The 18143-nt window shown below is 45.4% G+C and overlaps 1 protein-coding gene across 1 annotated transcript in view; it reads right to left on the reverse strand.

Moving 5' to 3' along the window:
- LOC137425804 (fibronectin-like) overlaps window positions 1–18143 on the reverse strand; it is a 1588206-nt gene that overhangs the window by 603212 nt on the left and 966851 nt on the right. The window contains exons 16-18 of the mRNA XM_078775189.1: window positions 15744–16007; window positions 8914–9180; window positions 8147–8491 (exon numbers count right to left, since the gene is read on the reverse strand). Of these exons, the coding sequence (XP_078631315.1) occupies window positions 8147–8491; window positions 8914–9180; window positions 15744–16007 (876 nt within the window). The remainder of the gene's footprint in view (window positions 1–8146; window positions 8492–8913; window positions 9181–15743; window positions 16008–18143) is intronic.

An 18143-nucleotide genomic window follows, 5' to 3' on the forward strand; every position in this document is an offset into this window, starting at 1 on the left:
TGGTGCTTTGTCCAGAGCAGGGGTCGGCAACCTTAGGCACGCGTGCCACCACTGGCACGTGGCAGCGTAGTCATTGGCACACTGGCGAAAGCAGTGCCCTCTCAGCTGCATGCCAAATCACCTCTTGAACAGCCATTGGCTGTTGCTCGGCCTGTCTTATTACGTTTGATTGACAGTACGGCCTCCCGCTCACATTTCCCACAGGAATTGTAGTGAAGCGGTTCAGGTTCGGGAGATGATGGCAACGCCACTAGATAAGAAAGCTAAAGTAAAGGTTCGGGCATTCCAGCCCTCATGGACAGAAGAGTGGGGTTTTGTTTTTCAGAAGGACCGTGCTGTGTGTACTTTGTTTTGAAAATGTTGTTTGTCGAATGTCGAGTGTTAAGCGCTATTTTGAGACAAAGCACGAGAAAACTTTCAAAGATCAGCAGACAAGGCAGAATCCATCAAACGTGCCGTGTCCAGGTATGGGAAGCAAGCCAACACCCTCAAAATCTTTGCTACTGCTAAAAACCATGCGTCTGAAGCAAACTATCGCATTGGTCATTGCATTGCGAAACATGGAAAGCCATTCACGGATGGCGAATATATTAAGGAGGCTTTTCTCTGCAGCTCAGAGGTTCTGTTTGAAGGCTTACCAAACAAAGGGACAATCAAATCAAGAATAAAAGATATTCCCATGTCAGCTGGAAGTGTTGAGCGATGCATCGAAGAAATGACAGAAAATGTCAGCGTGCAGCAAATAGCTGGGTTAAAAGATGCTGTGGTATTTAGCATTACACTTGACGAGAGCGTGGACGTGAATGACATACCACGTTTGGCAGTCATTGGCATTTGGCAGTCGGCAAGCTAGCAATCTTTTCAAGCTATGTTGCTACCTCCACTTTCCGCTACTTCAGACACGTAAGGGAGCTTTCCTCGCAGCACAGCATCAGCACTGCTGAAATAGGCAAATACATGAGCGAGCTTGAGTCGGAGTTCACAACACGATTTGGGGACTTTCAGAAGTATGGGCCCATGTTCTCTTTCTTGATCAAGCCAGACAGCTTTGATGGACACGAATTGGATTTATCTCTGATAGACTGGTTGGATACACAGGACATGGAAATGCAGCTGATTGAGCTGAAAAGTTCAACACTGTGGGTGACTAAGTTTGCAGAGCTCCGGAAACAACTAGAAACCACGGCAGTGCAAGATCACGAAACCTGCATCTTCACCTGCTGGACATCCTTGCCGAAGAAGTTCAGTTTTCTCCAGAACGTTGCACTGGCTTTGCTGTCTATCTTCGGGTCAAAGTACCTCTGTGAGCAGATATTCTCACACATGAAGAACGTGCTCAGCCCCTCCCGCAGTCGTTTGACAAACACTCCGAAGCATGTGTGCAACTTAAAGTGACTAACTACAACCCCCAGATAATGGAGCTCAGCAAAGGAAAGCAGGGCCAGGGATCACACTGACCAATAGGCATCTGTTTATTTGTAGTACACATGGCTTTGCATATGTAGCTGTTTGTCCATCTCTTTTTTCCAACTCAGATGTGGATGTTTTCATGAGGATGGCAGCATTCTTGTATCGTACTGGTATTTCTGTTTGATACACTTTATTCTTCCTTTTTGACATTTGTTTCCAATACTTTGTAAATGAGTTACTGAAAACAGTGTTTTGAAATGGGGTCCATGCATATAATTTGTAACCTCATGGGGGACAAATTTTACAATGATAAAATGATCATTACAATGTCCTGATTATGAGAGATAAATGTTTCTTTAAAATGTTGTTGCTGTGCATGTCGCCTATATGGATGGAATTTAAATTCCATGTCTGTTGGAAGTATTTTTTTGATGTGGTGTCATAATTAAACTTAATGTTAAACTTAATGTTGATATGGCAAACAAATTAACAAGAACATTTCAAACTGGCACTTCATGTCAAAAAGGTTGCCGACCCCTGGTCCAGAGTGAATTACCTTTGAAAATCTCTGGGGGTTTTGTGAAATTTTGTTGCTTTATTTTTGAGCTGTGATAATTGTTGCCCAGGGGAACTGATGATTTGGGGGTTGAGTTATCTGGTTTGTTTATCCAAGTTGGCCGGCAAAGAAAGTTTTCGCTGGGTTCAAACTTTCTTTCTTGAAGGGGGGGAGTGTTACATATTTATGTGAATTACTATTCAGGTCTTTGCTTATCAATGGGTAGTCGATTAAGGGTTGTTGTGGTTGGAGGGTCAGGAGCCCTTCTGGAAAAAGAGACCGGAAACGGAAGAAGAAAGACACGAGGTCGAGAGAAGCGACGAGGATTCTTCTTCCTCGCCCCGCTCCGACGAGAGGTGGGATCGATATTGAGCCGCGTGGAAAAGCGGCGTTCCCAAGCCCGTCTGGCGAGAGGAGTTACCGGGACGTGTACCTACCCGGTGGACACGTCAAGCTGCCGTGAGGCCGTGCACCGACCCAGCGTCTGGCACCGTTCGCGGCACCGTCTACAAAGACGCGTACGGGTCGCACGTTGGGGCCTAAAACGCGTTGCAAGCGGCGTGTGGCTTTTGCCTGCTGTACAGTACCCGCTTTGCGTGGCCAGGAGGGAGCTGCAGCCGTGGTTCCCGGTACGATACATGCCCGGTGGAAACACGTCCACCCGGGGTTCGTTCAACCGCCCGAGTGCGGCGAAGCCGACCATCATCTTGGTCAGGAGGGGCCCAGAGACATTGTGAAGGAAAGAGATCAAAGGGGGTCGTGAGTACAAAAGGGGACACACGTATGTAAGATGGCCATCTTAATCATCTAGGGGGGATTGATTGTTGAGTGTGAATTGTTGATGGTGGATTGCTCGGGGAATATATCCTTGATTGTATCATTGAAATTGTATGGTATCCTTACCATTGAAATATATCATTGAACATCAGTTTTCTCTTGGGTGGAATTCATATGGATTGCGTTGCGAAAGCGCATATATAATACAACTTTCTGGCGAAGTTCCTCTCACGGTCCGGGGGTCACCGAGACCAGGTATTCACCGAGGGGACCACGTAACACATGGCCTACCTCAAAATATTTGACGAGATCCATATTTTTTATTCATATTTACCTCAGCGCATTTCAGCGGGGAACATTATACACGGAATCTCAGCCGGTGCCAGAGCAGCTCGCTGATTCGCTCAGAGCGATCACGTGATGTTCCATCCCCGCCGCCAGTCCATTGAACTGAAAATATATAGAATGACCATTGCCATTCACACCACATAGGTGGAGATGCAGCTACCGGGCGCCATCTTGGTTGGCACTCGATGCTGGGCGATGGTGATTTCCGTCACACGTTTGCACGTAATTCAGAGCGAAAAGCGATTGCGTTTTTTCACCTTTTATGCGATCGTGTTTTGTGTCGATTTTTGTCGATTTTGTGCGATATGAATTAAACGTCTTTGAAACAGCTGTGAAACGTCTTTCCACAACCCTTCCTTAACCGATTGAAGCAGTTTATTGCCGCACAAAATGGCATTTTAACAGTTGTCTCGCTTTTACAATCTGTGACACGTTCAAAAAAAACGAGATCCGCGAAGCGAGTTGGTCGAGTCGTGTTAACCAAGATGGCGACATGGCGGCTACACTTTTCACGGAGTATGAGCGTTCTATATATTTTCAATTCAGTGTGCCAGACTCGCTCACGTACTTGATTTGTGGCATAGACATGGCCATTGGGCCTTCACAGTGTAATTTGTGCGGGCTTTTGTCCGAGTGAGCTTGAGTCGAGAGGGTGAATGTACGGGTTGGGAATGTACGGGTCTCCCTTCCCCCGCCCGGCAATGCCGGTACTGGAGGGCGTCACAGGATCGGTGAGTCTCCAAATCCGCTTCGTGCTGTTGTTGCGAAGATGCAGGATGATGTCGCGATTGTTGCGCTGCTCTCCTACCATGAGAACTGCAACGTCATTGTTGACTGGCCCTCCCCTTCCCTCCCCCCTCCGCCGCCCCTCCCCCCTCCCCTTCCCTTCCCCTCCCCTCCCCCCTCCATCCTCCCCTCCGTCCTCCCCTCCCCCCTCCGTCCTCCCCTCCCCCCCGTCCTCCCCTTCCCTCCCCCTCCCCCTGCACCCTACCCCTTCCCCCTCCCCCCTCCCCCTCCCGCCGAGCTCTCCTGGCACCTTTCATCCTTATGTCGTAGACAACCAGACAACTACACAACAACAAAGACAACTACTTGTAATCATTAAGATGCATTTAATTTGAATAGGTTAACGATTAAATATTAGTAAGAGGACTTATATCAAATATATACTCTTTAAATGGTTATAAAATGCTACGTAGTGAGCAGACTTAAGAATGAATTAAGTCTATTAACCTTCACTCTAGTTAGCATGCTGTGTCTCACATCTGGCTTTGAGTATGTGCCTTGCCTGGCCTTGATGCCCCTCCTTACCACATCATAACATGATCCCACGAAGCTTTGTTCTGTGGGAGCCCTCGACATGTTTACAGTTAATCACTGAGAACCTTTCCCTTGCCCAGCTTGTTATTGTTTAAACGGCTGCCTGAAGCGTTATCATTGGCCGAGCACCTGCTCACCAAATTCTCCTCCAATGGTATCCATGGAAATCTCCACACATAGCTTTCCGACTTCCTTTCTGGTCGTAGCCAACGTGTGGCCCTGAATGGATTTCTCTCATCTCCCCTTCCTGTTCAGGCTGGAGTTCCCCAAGGCAGTGTTCTGGGCCCTGTGCTTTTTCTGGTCTTCATCAATGATCTCGCCGACTCTCTGTAAAATCCTCTCTATCTCTTTGCTGATGACTCCACTCTCTGCCACTCCATTCTTCATCCCTCAAATCGGCAGTCTGCAGCCTCTTCACTCTCTGCAGACCTGGACAAAATCGCAAAACTGGTCAAACAAGTGGAACATGTCTTTCAATCCTGACAAATCTCACACTCTTACAATGTCTCTCCACAAAGACCATCTGGAAAACCCTCGCATCTACTTTCTCAACAATCCTCTCGAAGATGTTCTATCACTCAAGCTTTTGCATCTCACTATCTGCCATGATTTTTCCTGGGAAAACCACATTTCGAAGCTGGCCTCCAAAGCCAGTCGCCAACTGGGCATGCTCCATTGTGCGAAGTCCTTTCTGGGCACTTCTGAGCTCCTCACCACATATAAAGCTTTCATTCGCAGCTCAATGGAATACTGCTCTCCCCTATGGGCTGGTTACTCCTGCCTCACACCTTGCTCGGCTTCACGCTGTTGAAACCAAAGCATTCAGAATCATTGGTATCTCCCGTGATGAAGCTGATTCTGAGGGCCTATCACTCGCTCACCACAGACAGGTTGGTGGGCTTTCTGTCTTCTACCGACTCCTCTCGGGCCTTGCTCCCCCAGCTCCATCTGTGCTCTGCTGTCCCCCAAATTTTCTTGCAGGACGCACAAGATCTGCTAGCCACCCTCTTCTGGTGAAATTGGCAAAATCAAGACACTCAGCTCACTTTCACTCTTTCATTCCTCTTTTCTCCTGCCTCTGGAACAAACTCGCAGAATCTCTTCAATCCCACTCCTCCCTCCACGTCTTTAAAACAGCTGTTCACCACCATCTCTTATCTTTCCCCATCCAAAACCTTGATCTTTTCTACCCCAGTTAAAACACCCCAAATCCACCTCTTTCAATCTCCGACTTCATTCATGAAATTCTGAGTAGTGTTCATTTGCTTTATGACGTGTACCCCATTCCCTTCCCCTCCCCCACCTGCCCCCCCCACACCCCCCCCCCTCCTATCCCCACCTCTACCAGCCCTCTCCCTTCCACAGATTTACTGACGTCCCTGTTTCTCTAAAGTTCTTGAGCTTGGATGCTTTCCTCTCTCCCCTTATCTCCCGCTCCTTTTATTTATTGTACGTGTTATGGGTCGGTGCATTTTTTCGTGTGTAATGTGTTAGCTCTTACACGAGCCCCTTATTACACGAGAAAAATTAATCAAAATAAAAAAAAGATGGGTTTTTTCTGATGGTTTCCCAAGGTATCAGCACTTTCCCAGCCCCAAGGTCCCTCCCTCCTCTTCTACGAATCCCTCCCACCTCCATAGCCAAGAATGTATAAAAACGCATGTATTGGAGCATTCAGGGAGAGATTTCTGGATTTTTTTTGTTGTTGTTGTTATTTGCTATTTACTCTGACTATCTCTCCCATGCGCATGTGCATAAATTATTTTATCTCACAGAAACTGAAGAATTAATTATTTACTCTGCAATTTATGTTGATTTAATTCAATTCTTCCACACCACATGAGATCCTGCAGTTGGCAATGCATGTCAGAGCAGAAACTCTACAATGAAGTCCAAAGAACTATCAGTAGAACTCTGAGATTGAATTGTGAGGAGGCAAAGATCTGGGGAAGGGTCTAAAACAATTTCTAGAGTGTTGAAAGTTCCCAAGAGCATAGTGAGCTCCATCATTAGGGAATATAAATAACATGGAACAGACTCTTCCTTAGATCTAGCTGTCTGACCAAACTGAGCAACAGGGAAAGAAGGACCTTGGTCAGGGAGGTGATCAAGAAACCAATGACCACTCTTACAGAACTACAGAGTTCCTTGGCTGAGATGGGAGAACCTACCCAAAAGACAACAGTCTCTGCAGCATTGCACATATCCAGGATTTATGGGAGAATGGCCAGATAGGAGCCACTCCTGAGAAAAAGACACATGACAGCACACCTGGAATTTGCAAAAAGGCAGAGCATGAGGCAAAATATTCTGTGGTCTTATGTGACAAAAATTGAACTCTTTGGCCTGAATGCAAAGCGCGATGTACTGGCGGGAACCAAGGACAGCTCATCACGCATCTAACACCATCCCTACCGTGAACCATGGTGGTGGCAGCATCATACTATGGGGATGCTTTTCAGCTCCAGGCACTCAGAGACTTGCAAGGATGGAGGGGACAATGAATGAAGCCAAATACAGGCAAATCCTTGAGGAGAACCTGCTTCAGAGTGCAAGAGGCCTGAAACTGTGGTGAAAATTTATGTTCCAACAGGACAATGACCCCAAGCAGACATCCAGAGCAACACTGGAATGGATTCAGAACAAGAATGTGAAAGTCCTAGAATGGCCCAGCCAAAGCCAGCACTTGAATACCATTGAGAATTAGTGAAAAGACCTGAAGATTGCTATTCACCGACGCTCCCTATCCAACTTGACAACGCTTGAGCAAATATGCAATGAAGAATGTGAGAAACTCCCCAAATCCAGATGTGCAAAGCTGATACAGACATACTGAAGAAGACTTGTAGCTGTAACCGTTGCCAAAGGTGCTTCTACGAAGTATTGACTCAGGTGGTTGAATACTTGTGGAAACTAGATGGTTTTCATAGAATACTTACCCTGCACAGTCAACTTATTGCGAGCTTATTGTATTTCATTTCGAATTTGTTTTTGTTTGTTTTCTAAAAAAAACAAATTTCACATTGACATCATGGGGTATTATGTGAAGATCAGTTTTTTAAATCTCATTTTAATCCATTTTAAATTTAGGCTGTAACAACAAAATGTGAAAAGAGTCATTGGGTATGAATACTTTCTGAAGGCACTGCACATGTTCTGACCCTTGATGGAAAAATATTCAATATTGTCTGCCCAAAAGCATCACAATAATATGCTCAATTTTGTTGATATTTCTGTTCAACATTTTGCACATTGATAAATAAAATGTGTTTGTCTAAATATATGCTTAATTGTAGTAGTCCAATAGATGTATGCTACATCCCCGACAATGCTGGGTAACCTTGTGGGAAGAGGGAAGGGTGGAGGAGGAATGGGTGGGGTCCGAAGGGAGGGGAGTGGATGGAGGAGAACGCCGGCTACATTTGCGAGTCAAAATTGGGATGATGGAGTTGTCATGACGAAAGATGAATTGTCAAAGCTTGAATGGGGGATTTACACGTTTTGTTTCTGCCTTGAGAATTGATTGCATCTCAAGGTATTTAATACATCAAGGTAGCGCGAGTAGTGAAGTTTGTTTGGGGCTGTGTGGATAACTTTACACAAAAAATGTTCCGGATGAGCCTCAATGAACAACGATGTAAATAAAAACACGAGACAAAGTGCATAATTAATTTACAATATGAATGAAGTTACCAACCCGGAGTGAACAAAATGTCATGGAAAAGCAAGTTGTACCTTGTGCTGATAATGTGATATTGAAACCTCGTCCGGTGTAATACCAATGAGAGTGAAAAAATATCCGCATGAAGTTGGAGCTTGACGTGATGATTCGTCCAATATTTTCAGAATGGCACATTGTGATCTCTCGCTGCGTTGTGTTTGTGTAGGCCACACCCAACCAATCATATTGGCAAATATAATAATTATATCTCATTGCCAGGTCCACCACAGTGAGCACCACAACATGTCCATCAGGTGCCCTCACATCCCAAACACAGTCCAAGTTGTTTGGATAGTTGAAAAAAGGGTACCCAGGAGAGACGAGCCATCTTTCTGCCAAAAGGTTTCCTCCACATTTCTCTGCATGTAAAAATAACCAGCGTTATCAACTTGGGAAGATGTTGTGGAAGAAACATTAATTATTAATGAAATTGAATATTTTACACACTAAATGTATTGTTTTTAACATGAACAATCAATCTGCAGGTGTGAACAATTCAGAATCCAAATGTAAAAGGATGAAGTATAAGTTATTTGGATGTATCTAGAAAGGGGATTCTGAATGTTCTTTGAACAAAACACGTGATAGTGAAGAATCACCAAGGTTTATATATTTTTGAAAAGAAAACGATTGAATTATTCATAAAGGTAATAATGAAATTAATTGAGTGAAAATACGTGACAGGTCACGAGAAACAGAACGATTCAGGAAGAAATCTCTTGCACATCAAACAATACTTCAAGATCACATCTTTGGTGCAGTGGATCAAATTGAACAATACCTGCAGTGAAAGTAATTGTTGCAGGTTGGCTGTATTTGTTGTTGTAGGAGGAAGTTACAGCCACCGTGTAATTCCTTCCAGGTGCAAGCCTTGTAATGTTAATTTCTGTACCGTGCACAGTTCTGGAATTCATTGAATATTCATATTGATACCAAGTCACGTCATAGGTGTAGTTGTCTTTGTTGGGATCGTTTGGTGCTGTCCATCTCACAAATGCAAAACCAACAACCTTTTCAACCACCTCGAGATTAATTGGAGGTGAAGGACCTGCAAAAGGGAGCAACATCACGTTCACACAACCATCTTGACTTGTACAGGCATTCAACATTTTATGATGATTCATCAAAGTCCCACCAGAATTGTGATGAAAAACAAGTCACCTGATTGCTGTTTCACATCTCATCTAAATACGTCATAAATGTTCTGTGCATAACAACAGATTCAAGCATATGGAATGGAATCTTTACATCCCTATGTCCTATCAGTAGCCCCTCTCCCCCTGTCCCTATTTGTGCAGACCTCAAACATCCGGGGCCTCCGTTGCAACCTGACATCTCTCAATCCAGGTCGCTGCTGATAAACCGGACATTACGTGTTTAACAGAATACTTTGTCCCACAGGATGTCCTTGACTCCTACGTATCTCTCCTTGGCTATTGTCTCCTCTGGTTTGATCGACCTGAAACCCGTCGTGGAGGCAGAGTTGCGCTGCACATAAAAACTCAATTTCTCACTGTACTGCTCTTACACCTTCCAAACCCCAAGAGTACCTCTGGCTGTGAATTCCCCTCCGCTCCCACTTTATGTTTGTCTGTGTGTTGTACCATACTCCAAAACGTGATGACTAAATCTACATGTCTCTCTCTCTCTCTCTCAGATGACATGGACCAACTTTTAAGCAATCATCCCAACTCTCTCTTCCTCATATGTGGTGAATTCAATTCTCACCATGCTAATTGGCTGAGGGTTGATACCTATTTCACCAGCCATGGCATTTCTGCAAAGGACTTCTGTGACTAAATAGGACTTCTTTTTTTCTTCTTTTTTTTTGTATACTGAATCGAGGCTCGTGAAAGAGCTAACATTTACTTCACAAACAAAATGACCAGACAAACAAAATACACAAAAAGAGGGAGCGGAAGACAAGATGGGGAGAAAAGGGGAAGCACACAAACACAACATCCGAGAGCAGGGAGATGTGTGGAAGGGAGAGGGCCCGGGGGGAGGAGGCATGGGAAGGGGGGGGGGGGGGGAAGGAGAAGTATAAAGCACAAGGACACCAAGGACTTCCAGGACAGAAGTTGGTATTTCAAAAAGGGGAATTGGGGTGAAATTAGCGGGGGTAGAAAAGATCAAGGTTTTGGATGGGGGAAGATAAGAGATGGTGGTGAACAGCTGTTTTAAAGACTTGGAGGGTGGAGTGGGATTGAAGAGAGTGAGGGAGTTTGTTCCAGAGGCGGGAGAAAAGAGGAATGAAGGAGTGAAGGTGAGCAGAGAGTCTTGATTTTGGCAGTTTAACCAAAAGAGGGTTGCAGGCAGATCTTGTGCGACCTGTAGGAATATTTGCGGGATAGAGCCCAGAGAGAGCTGGGGGGGCAAGGCCAGAGAGGAGTCGGTAGAAGACGGAAAGACCACCAACCTGCCTGCGGTGAGTGAGTGAGAGGCCCTTGGAGTTAGCTTCATCGTGAGAGATTCCAATGATTCTGAATGCTTTGGTTTCAACAGCACGAAGGCTAGCTAGGTGTGAGGCAGGAGCACCAGCCCAGAGGGGAGAGCAGTATTCCATTGAGCTGTGGATGAAAGCCTTGTATGTGGTGAGGAGCTCAGGTGTGCCAAGGAAGGACTTCGCACGACGGAGGATGCCCAGTCGGCGACTGGCTTTGGAGGCCAGATTTGAAATGTGGTTTTTCCAGGAAAGATCATGGCAGATAGTGAGACCCAAAAGCTTGAGTGACAGAACTTCTTGGAGAGGATTATTCAGAAAGTGGATGGGAGGGTTGTCCAGTCGGTCTTTTCGGAGAGACATCGTAAGAGTGTGAGATTTGTCAGGATTGAAAGACATGTTCCACTTGTTTGCCCAGTCTGTGATTTTGTCAAGGTCTGCAGAGAGTGAGGAGGCTGCAGACTGCCGATCTGAGGGATGAAGAATGGAGCGACAGAGAGTAGAGTCGTCAGCAAAGAGATAGAGAGAATTTTCAAGAGAGTCAGAGAGATCATTGATGAAGACCAGAAAAAGCACAGGGCCCAGAACACTGCCTTGGGGAACTCCAGCCTGAACAGGAAGAGGAGATGAGAGAAACCCATTCAGGGCCACACGTTGACTACGACTAGAGAGGAAGTCCGCCAGCCATGCGTGGAGATTTCCATGGATACCAAAAGAGGAGAGTTTGTTGAGCAGAGCGGGCTGCCAGACTGTATCGAAGGCACGTGATATGTCAAGGGAGACTGCTCTAATTTCCTGTTTGGCATTGAGGACCTCCATCCATTGTTGAGAAAGCAGAAGCAGCATGTCCAGAGTGGAGTGTCCAGGCCTGAAACCAAATTGATGATCAGAGATCAAGCCATTGGAGAAGAGGAAAGATTTCATATCTGAAGCAATGATGGATTCCATGACCTTGCTGATAATTGGGAGAAGGCTGATTGGTCTGTAGTTGCTGGGATCTGTTTTTGCACCTTTTTTGTGCAAAGCGGTGATGTTGGCAGATTTCCAAGCAGATGGAAGATGACCTTGAGCAAAAGAGAGGGTGAAGAGAACAGAGAGAGGGAGTGAAAGAGCGGAAGAACATGATTTTAGGGCCCGTGGGCTGATGCCGTCAGGTCCAGTTGCAGAATCAGAGTCGAGGGTTGACAGACACTTTTCCACCTTGTCAGGAGGAAAGGACACAGAGTCCAGGAGCAGCTGGGTACGACTGGGTACGGTGGGTACAGAGAGGGAAGGGTTTGGGACACAAGATTTAGAGGCAAACACAGAGTTGAGGCATTCGGCTTTTTCACGTGCGGAGTCAGCCGTGTGGCCATTTAAGGTGAGGGAGGGGATGGAGGGGGAATAAACACCAGAAACAGATTTTACCAGACGCCACCAGGATTTGGAAGAGGGAGACAGATAAGAGAGTTCGGTCTGAGGACGGAGAGATATTGTTTCCTGGCTCTCCTGAGGGTGGACACACACTTGTTTCGGGCTTTGTGAAAGGAAATGAGATTTCCTTCCGTTGGATTTGCTTTCCAGGAGACGAAAGCAAGTTGTTTCTGGGCAATAGCCTCACCACAAGATTCTGTGTACCATGGACGGGAGGAAGGGTATGACAACTGAAGACGAGAAGGGATAAAACTGTGCATGAGAGAGAGCAATTTACTTTGGAAGAATTCCCAGGATGAGTTGATGTCAGAGGTAGTCGAGATGGGAGACCAGTCCAGATGATTGATGGCTGCTTGAAGACCATGCCAGTTGGCCTGAGTGAAATGCCAGACTCATCGACGCTGAGGAGGCTCTCTGAAAATGGTCAGAGAGATATCCACTTTAACAAGCACATGATCAGAAGAGCCTATTGGAGCAGAAGAAGAGCAGCAGACATTTTCAGGGAAGTTAGTCATAACCAAGTCCAGAAGAGAAGATTCTCCGTTGACTGAGATCCGGGTTGGGAAATTGACAGATTGTGTCAGTCCCAGTGTGTCACAGAAGTCCTTTGCTGAAGAGCCATGGCTGGTGAGAGAGGTACCCACCCCCAGCCAACTGGCATGGTGACAGTTGAAATCACCACATATGAGGAAGAGAGAGTTGGGATGGGTAGATAGAAGTTGGTCCATATTATCAGACAGCGAGATGTAGATGGAGTCATCACTGTTTGGTGGACGGTACAACACGCATATGAACAAAAGGTGGGAGCGAAGGGGAAGCCGTAGCCAAAGGTATTCCTGGGGGTGAGGTGGAGAGAGGGCAGTGCAGGGCGAGTGAGGAAGAGAGTTTTTTATAAAGATAGCAACCCCACCTCCAGAACAAGGCTCAGGTCTATCATACCAGAGGAGGGAGTAACCTGGGAGAGATACCAAGGAATCAGAGACATCATGAAGGAGGAAGGTTTCTGTTAAGCAGATCACGTCTGGTTTGTCAGAAGCAACCTGTATGGAGAGATCAGTTAAGTTTGAGCGAAGGCCCCGGATGTTTGAGGTCCATACTGTTAAGGAAGAGGAAGGGGGAGCATCGGATACAGAACAGGGGGGCGGAGCGGTAGGGCAGGATGTGGAAGAGGAGGAAGAGGTAGGGAGAGCTGTTGCAGGTGTGTCAGAGATTACAGAATAGCTTGGAGAAAGGGAAGAATGGGGCGGACAAAAGGTTTGATGGTGTTTGGGTGAGGCGCAGTGAGGTGTTATTTGAGGAGGGGGAAGAGTGAGGCAGAAGGTTGAGGAAGATGAAGGTGAAAGTTGGAAGGGGGAAGAAGCGGGGAGGACGCTTTGAGGAGGAGGGGTGAGAGGGGAGTCTAGGAGGGGAGGAGTGAGGGAGAGTCTCGGAGGGGAGGGGTGTGGGGGGAGTTTAGGAGGGAAGGGGCAGGGGGGGAGATTTGAAAGGGATGGGTGTTTGGGAAGATTTGGGGGGGAGGGGCAAGGGGGAAGATTTGACAGAGATGGGTGATGGGGAAGATTTGGAGGGGAGGGGTGAGATTGGATTTTGAAAAGTGTACGATTTATGGGAAACGAACATTTATTGCAAAATGAGTTTCTTGAGACATTCGAGTCAAAAATACGTTTGAGGACGCTGAAGGATGGGTGGAGTTCTGGAGAGTTTAGGGAATGAATGAAAGATGCACTGTAAGAGATGGAATTTTTTTTTTTGAATGAATAGAATTGGTGAGCAAGTCGAAAGCATCCTTTTATAGAAGAAGTAGAAAAAAGTGTTATAGAATATGACATAATAATAAAGTTCTTCAGGGGACAGATGAAACATGTATTAACAACTTGATCATGTGATCTCGAACAACGTGGTGGAAGAACGAAAGAACAAATAACGAAGAACGAAAGAGCAAAAGAACGAAGAACGAAAGAACAAATAAGAACGTACAAGCGGATAAGAACAGGGAAGGAATTTTTTTTTTTTTTTTTTGAGATTTTAAAACAAGGGAGTATGGGTGAAAAGACCGTGAAAACAGAGACCGACAGTAGTTGCAGCGCGATCGAAGAACCACTGAGACAAAAAACAAAAGCCTCAAGCCAAGGTCTGAGGACACGGTAGCCTACTACTACTAGCACTACACTAGGCCTCAGAATACACGATACGAAAAAACCGACGATTCTGTACACAGGTATGAAAAACCAACACCGAGAAACCTATTAAAGTCACCCCAATAGGTACATACACCGAAATAAAAATAAAGATACGCCAAAAACACAAATGTGAAAGATCACTTAGCTTCGAAAGCGTGAGCGCATGGAACAGCTTCAAAAAGACGTGACCTCGCCGTGATCAAGGACTGACTCAATCTGTTAATTTTCCCAACTTGATTTCTCCCAATGCCAAATCTTCCCCTCTGGATTTGGTGATGATCAACATCCCTGCCAATGTATCTTGCTCATCCTCTGCCCCCTCTTCTGCATTTGGCTCATCTGATCATGAGCATGTGAAGGTCAACATCTCTCTGGCTATTCTCAGAGAACAGCCTCAGCACCGGCGTGACTGACAGTTTACTCAGGCAAACTTACAGGTACGGCTGCAAGCAGCCATCACACTTCAGAACTGGTCTCCCATATCTACCGCCCTTGATATTAATTCAGCCTGGGAATTCTTCCACAGAAACCTGCTCTCTATTTTGCACAGATTCATCACATCTCGTCTTCAGTTGTCTTACCCATGCTCCTGCTCTTGGTCCTCTGAATCATGTGGTGAAACAGTTGCTTTAAAACAATTTGCATTCTCCTCCTGGAAGGCAAATCCAGCCGAAGATAATTCCACAAAGCCCACAAGTGTATTTCGACTCGCAGGAGAGGCAGAAAACAACATCTGTCCAATCTCACTCAAGATTTAAGCTTTCCAACTTGCCTACCTCCTCTAAAACCTGGTGGCGCCTTGTTTTTGGTCTTACACACTCTGCCCTCTTCGTGCGTTGTCCTCCCCTGCCCCGCAGATTTCTACAGGAAGCACGTGTCCACCAGCAACCACCACCTTGTGTAAATCTCCCTAAATTCAGAACCATTACTCACCTCCACTCACTTATTCCTCTTTTTACCCGCCTGTGGACTAACGACCACGCTCTCTTTAATCTCATTCTTCCATCCAGGCTGTTCACCACCATCTCAAGTCTTCCCCCATCCAAAACATGGTCTTTTCTACACCCGTTAAACCACCCCCAACCCTCCCAAAACTTTGCATATTTCTTGTCCACCCCTTGCGGTGGTCGTCCTCGACCCCAAGTCATCCCCTGTTTCCCTACATCCCTTGCCTGTCAGTGTCCAACTACCTCCTACCACTGCCTTGCTGTTGGCGTTTCCCCTTTCTCGTGCTGGTCCCTTTGTTATGTTGTGTCCGAGCTCTTCCCTCGGCCTTAAACATGTATTAAAAAAAAAAAATTGTGGACAATAGTGTTGATCTGAAACCATATTCGTTGCTACCACAGCTATTGTTCAATGATGTCTCCTCTTCTCTTGAAATATCCATAAGGAGAGGAATATGATGATCGTATCAGATGATGTACCATGCTCCATACAGAGTGCTGGTTGTGTCCAATCAGTTTATTTGGTGCGGGTTACAATCTTGGATAGATTGCCACTCCGACGCAGGAAGGCAGGATAGGAATTTTGATTTAAACATCAACATCAATGTATGTACATGTTTTGTTTCCACACCTGATTGCACATCAATGGTAACAGGAATGCTTTCTGTGCCATTACACAGAGACGAGATGGACACATTGTATTCTGTGAATGGTGAAAGTCCTGTGATTGTCATTTCCTTGAACTTCGTTGTGCGGTTTTGAATTTCTTTTCCAGAAGAGAACAAAGACACAAAGCTGAGGAATGTGTTGTTGACATCATTTGGTACAATCCAGGTGAGAGTCACTGATGTTATGTTATATGAAACCACCTTTAGCTGAGCAGGAATACAGCCGTCTGTGAATGGGGGAGAGGGAGATGGAGGAGACGAGGGTTGGACATGTTTTTTGCAGTTTAAAAAAGATTGAAGTGGTTTTATTTCATTAGACAATTCACATTTTACTCGAGGATGAATCAAACAAACAAAAGCAGATTAAATCATGTCTAACTTTCGTGCCAACATTGAACGATATAAATTAAATGACGTCATCACTAAACTTTTGCATGTTGGTACATTCCATTTTCATCTGAAAACCTCGAACTGGGGTTTCTGACATTTCTACTCTTGATATTCTTCACTTGTCTTTGAACATCCCACAACCACTATCCTTCAAATACATCTATTTGCTAACTAAAATAGCCTTTTTTAAAACCGAGTTCACCCTTTACAAGGCCAAATGACCACTCTAAGTGGAATTGTGGGACACTATAACTCACCAGATGAAAGTTTTCATTTTGGTGTTTTTTATGGTTTATCTTGCTCACTTGTAAACTTCAAAATCGGTGGCTCACTCTCACATTTCATGAATCTCTCATGATCCAATAAATGTCATTTTGTAAAAAAAATCAAGCAGATCTCTGGACATTAGTTCACTACTTAGAAATTGTTATGGATTCATCACTTCCGTTGTTGTGGTTCTCATCCACTGTAAACATTTTTGGTTGCATGTACTATTATTGTTATCGTTTAAGTGAAATAGAGATTACTGTTTTCAAAAGGTAAAAAAAGTTAATGTTTTAAAAGAAACTGGAACCGGACAAAGACGAAGAGGGAGAAGAGGAAAAAGGGGCGGAGCGAGTGAAGTCGGACAAGAAGCCGAGCTGCTTCGAGGTCTTTAGCAAACGTTGGCGAACGAGGGTCACGGGTGAACTTTGGGTTTCCTGGGAAAGGGATTCCTGTGACAGAGTTGTTATCGCTGTGACAGATAAACCTGCGTGACAGGTTTTGCGGTCGATTCCAAAGAGAATCGTTGGAGTGCCATTACGTCTCGAGAACGGGCCATTGGCCATTTTGACTCGCGCCTGATTTTTGCATCGCTCCAGGTTTTCCACCTCGCTCCAACCATTTCAACGCATCCAGCCGTTAGCCTGGTTTGCCTGTGTGACGTGGATTTCGAGTGGGAATTTGCGGTTTGCAGTGTGGGGAGCCGTTGAACATCCATACGCGAAGGTGGGATTTCCCAGTCGCCTCTTGAGGATATCGTTGCCCATCTTTGGCAGTGTGACTGTCAACCCAATGGGATTCTTGTCTCGATAAGACATCGTTCTGACGATCACTGGAGCGTGGATCGACTTTGGCTTGATACCGGGATGGAGACATTGGGAATGTTCTTTTTTTCACTCACTTGGAGCACAGTGAGTTACATTGTACGAAACTGATGGTACCATCATAGGAAGGATATATTGGTTGTACAATTATTGATTACTATTGTTATTGTACTGTTATTCTTGTGTGACCTTTAATACAATACTTGTTTGTTGGTAACAATTGGTGTGGTTTCACCATTGATCTTTGACATACAGACTAACACATCTTTCTGCCGTGACTCCTCTCGGGGCTCGCAGGTACACCGTGACCGGGGTTTGGGGAGGAGCACATAACAAAATATTGAACGGAAGTAAGTTTAAATGTGAGCACAGTAATGATAAATCTTACTATAATTCACCAAATGTCCGTCCGTCCGTTCGAAGGTACCGCAAAAACGGCTCAACCGATCGCAACGATATTTCGGGTGGGTATTCCTGGAACCCCTGGGAGTAAAATAGGCTATATTGTTTTTCCAATTTTTCCAAGTTTTCAAATTTTCAATTTTTTCCAAACACGATGGAATAATATTTACCAATATGAACAATGATGTGGCTTTTGAAGAAATTCTACAAATACTGTTTATTCTACGTACCAGGAGAGAGTAGAACGACTCCTGACGAACTCTTCCTATATAAACGTGCGGCTCCGAAGTAACATGGCAGCGTGAGCAAAGAGACTGAGAAACAGGTGTAGCGGCTGCTTCCGTGTTACGTGCGACACACGTAGTGCACACATAAACGTCGCACACAGAAACGTGCGACTGAGAAAGACGTTCAGCGGCCGCTTCCGTTTTGTAATGGGCGCCATGTACTGTTTAGATTTTGATGATTTGCGTGTGATATGAT

The sequence above is a fragment of the Myxine glutinosa genome, chromosome 4 (genome assembly GCF_964187855.1).
Source record: "Myxine glutinosa chromosome 4, kmMyxGlut1.1, whole genome shotgun sequence".
Taxonomy (NCBI): domain Eukaryota; kingdom Metazoa; phylum Chordata; class Myxini; order Myxiniformes; family Myxinidae; genus Myxine; species Myxine glutinosa.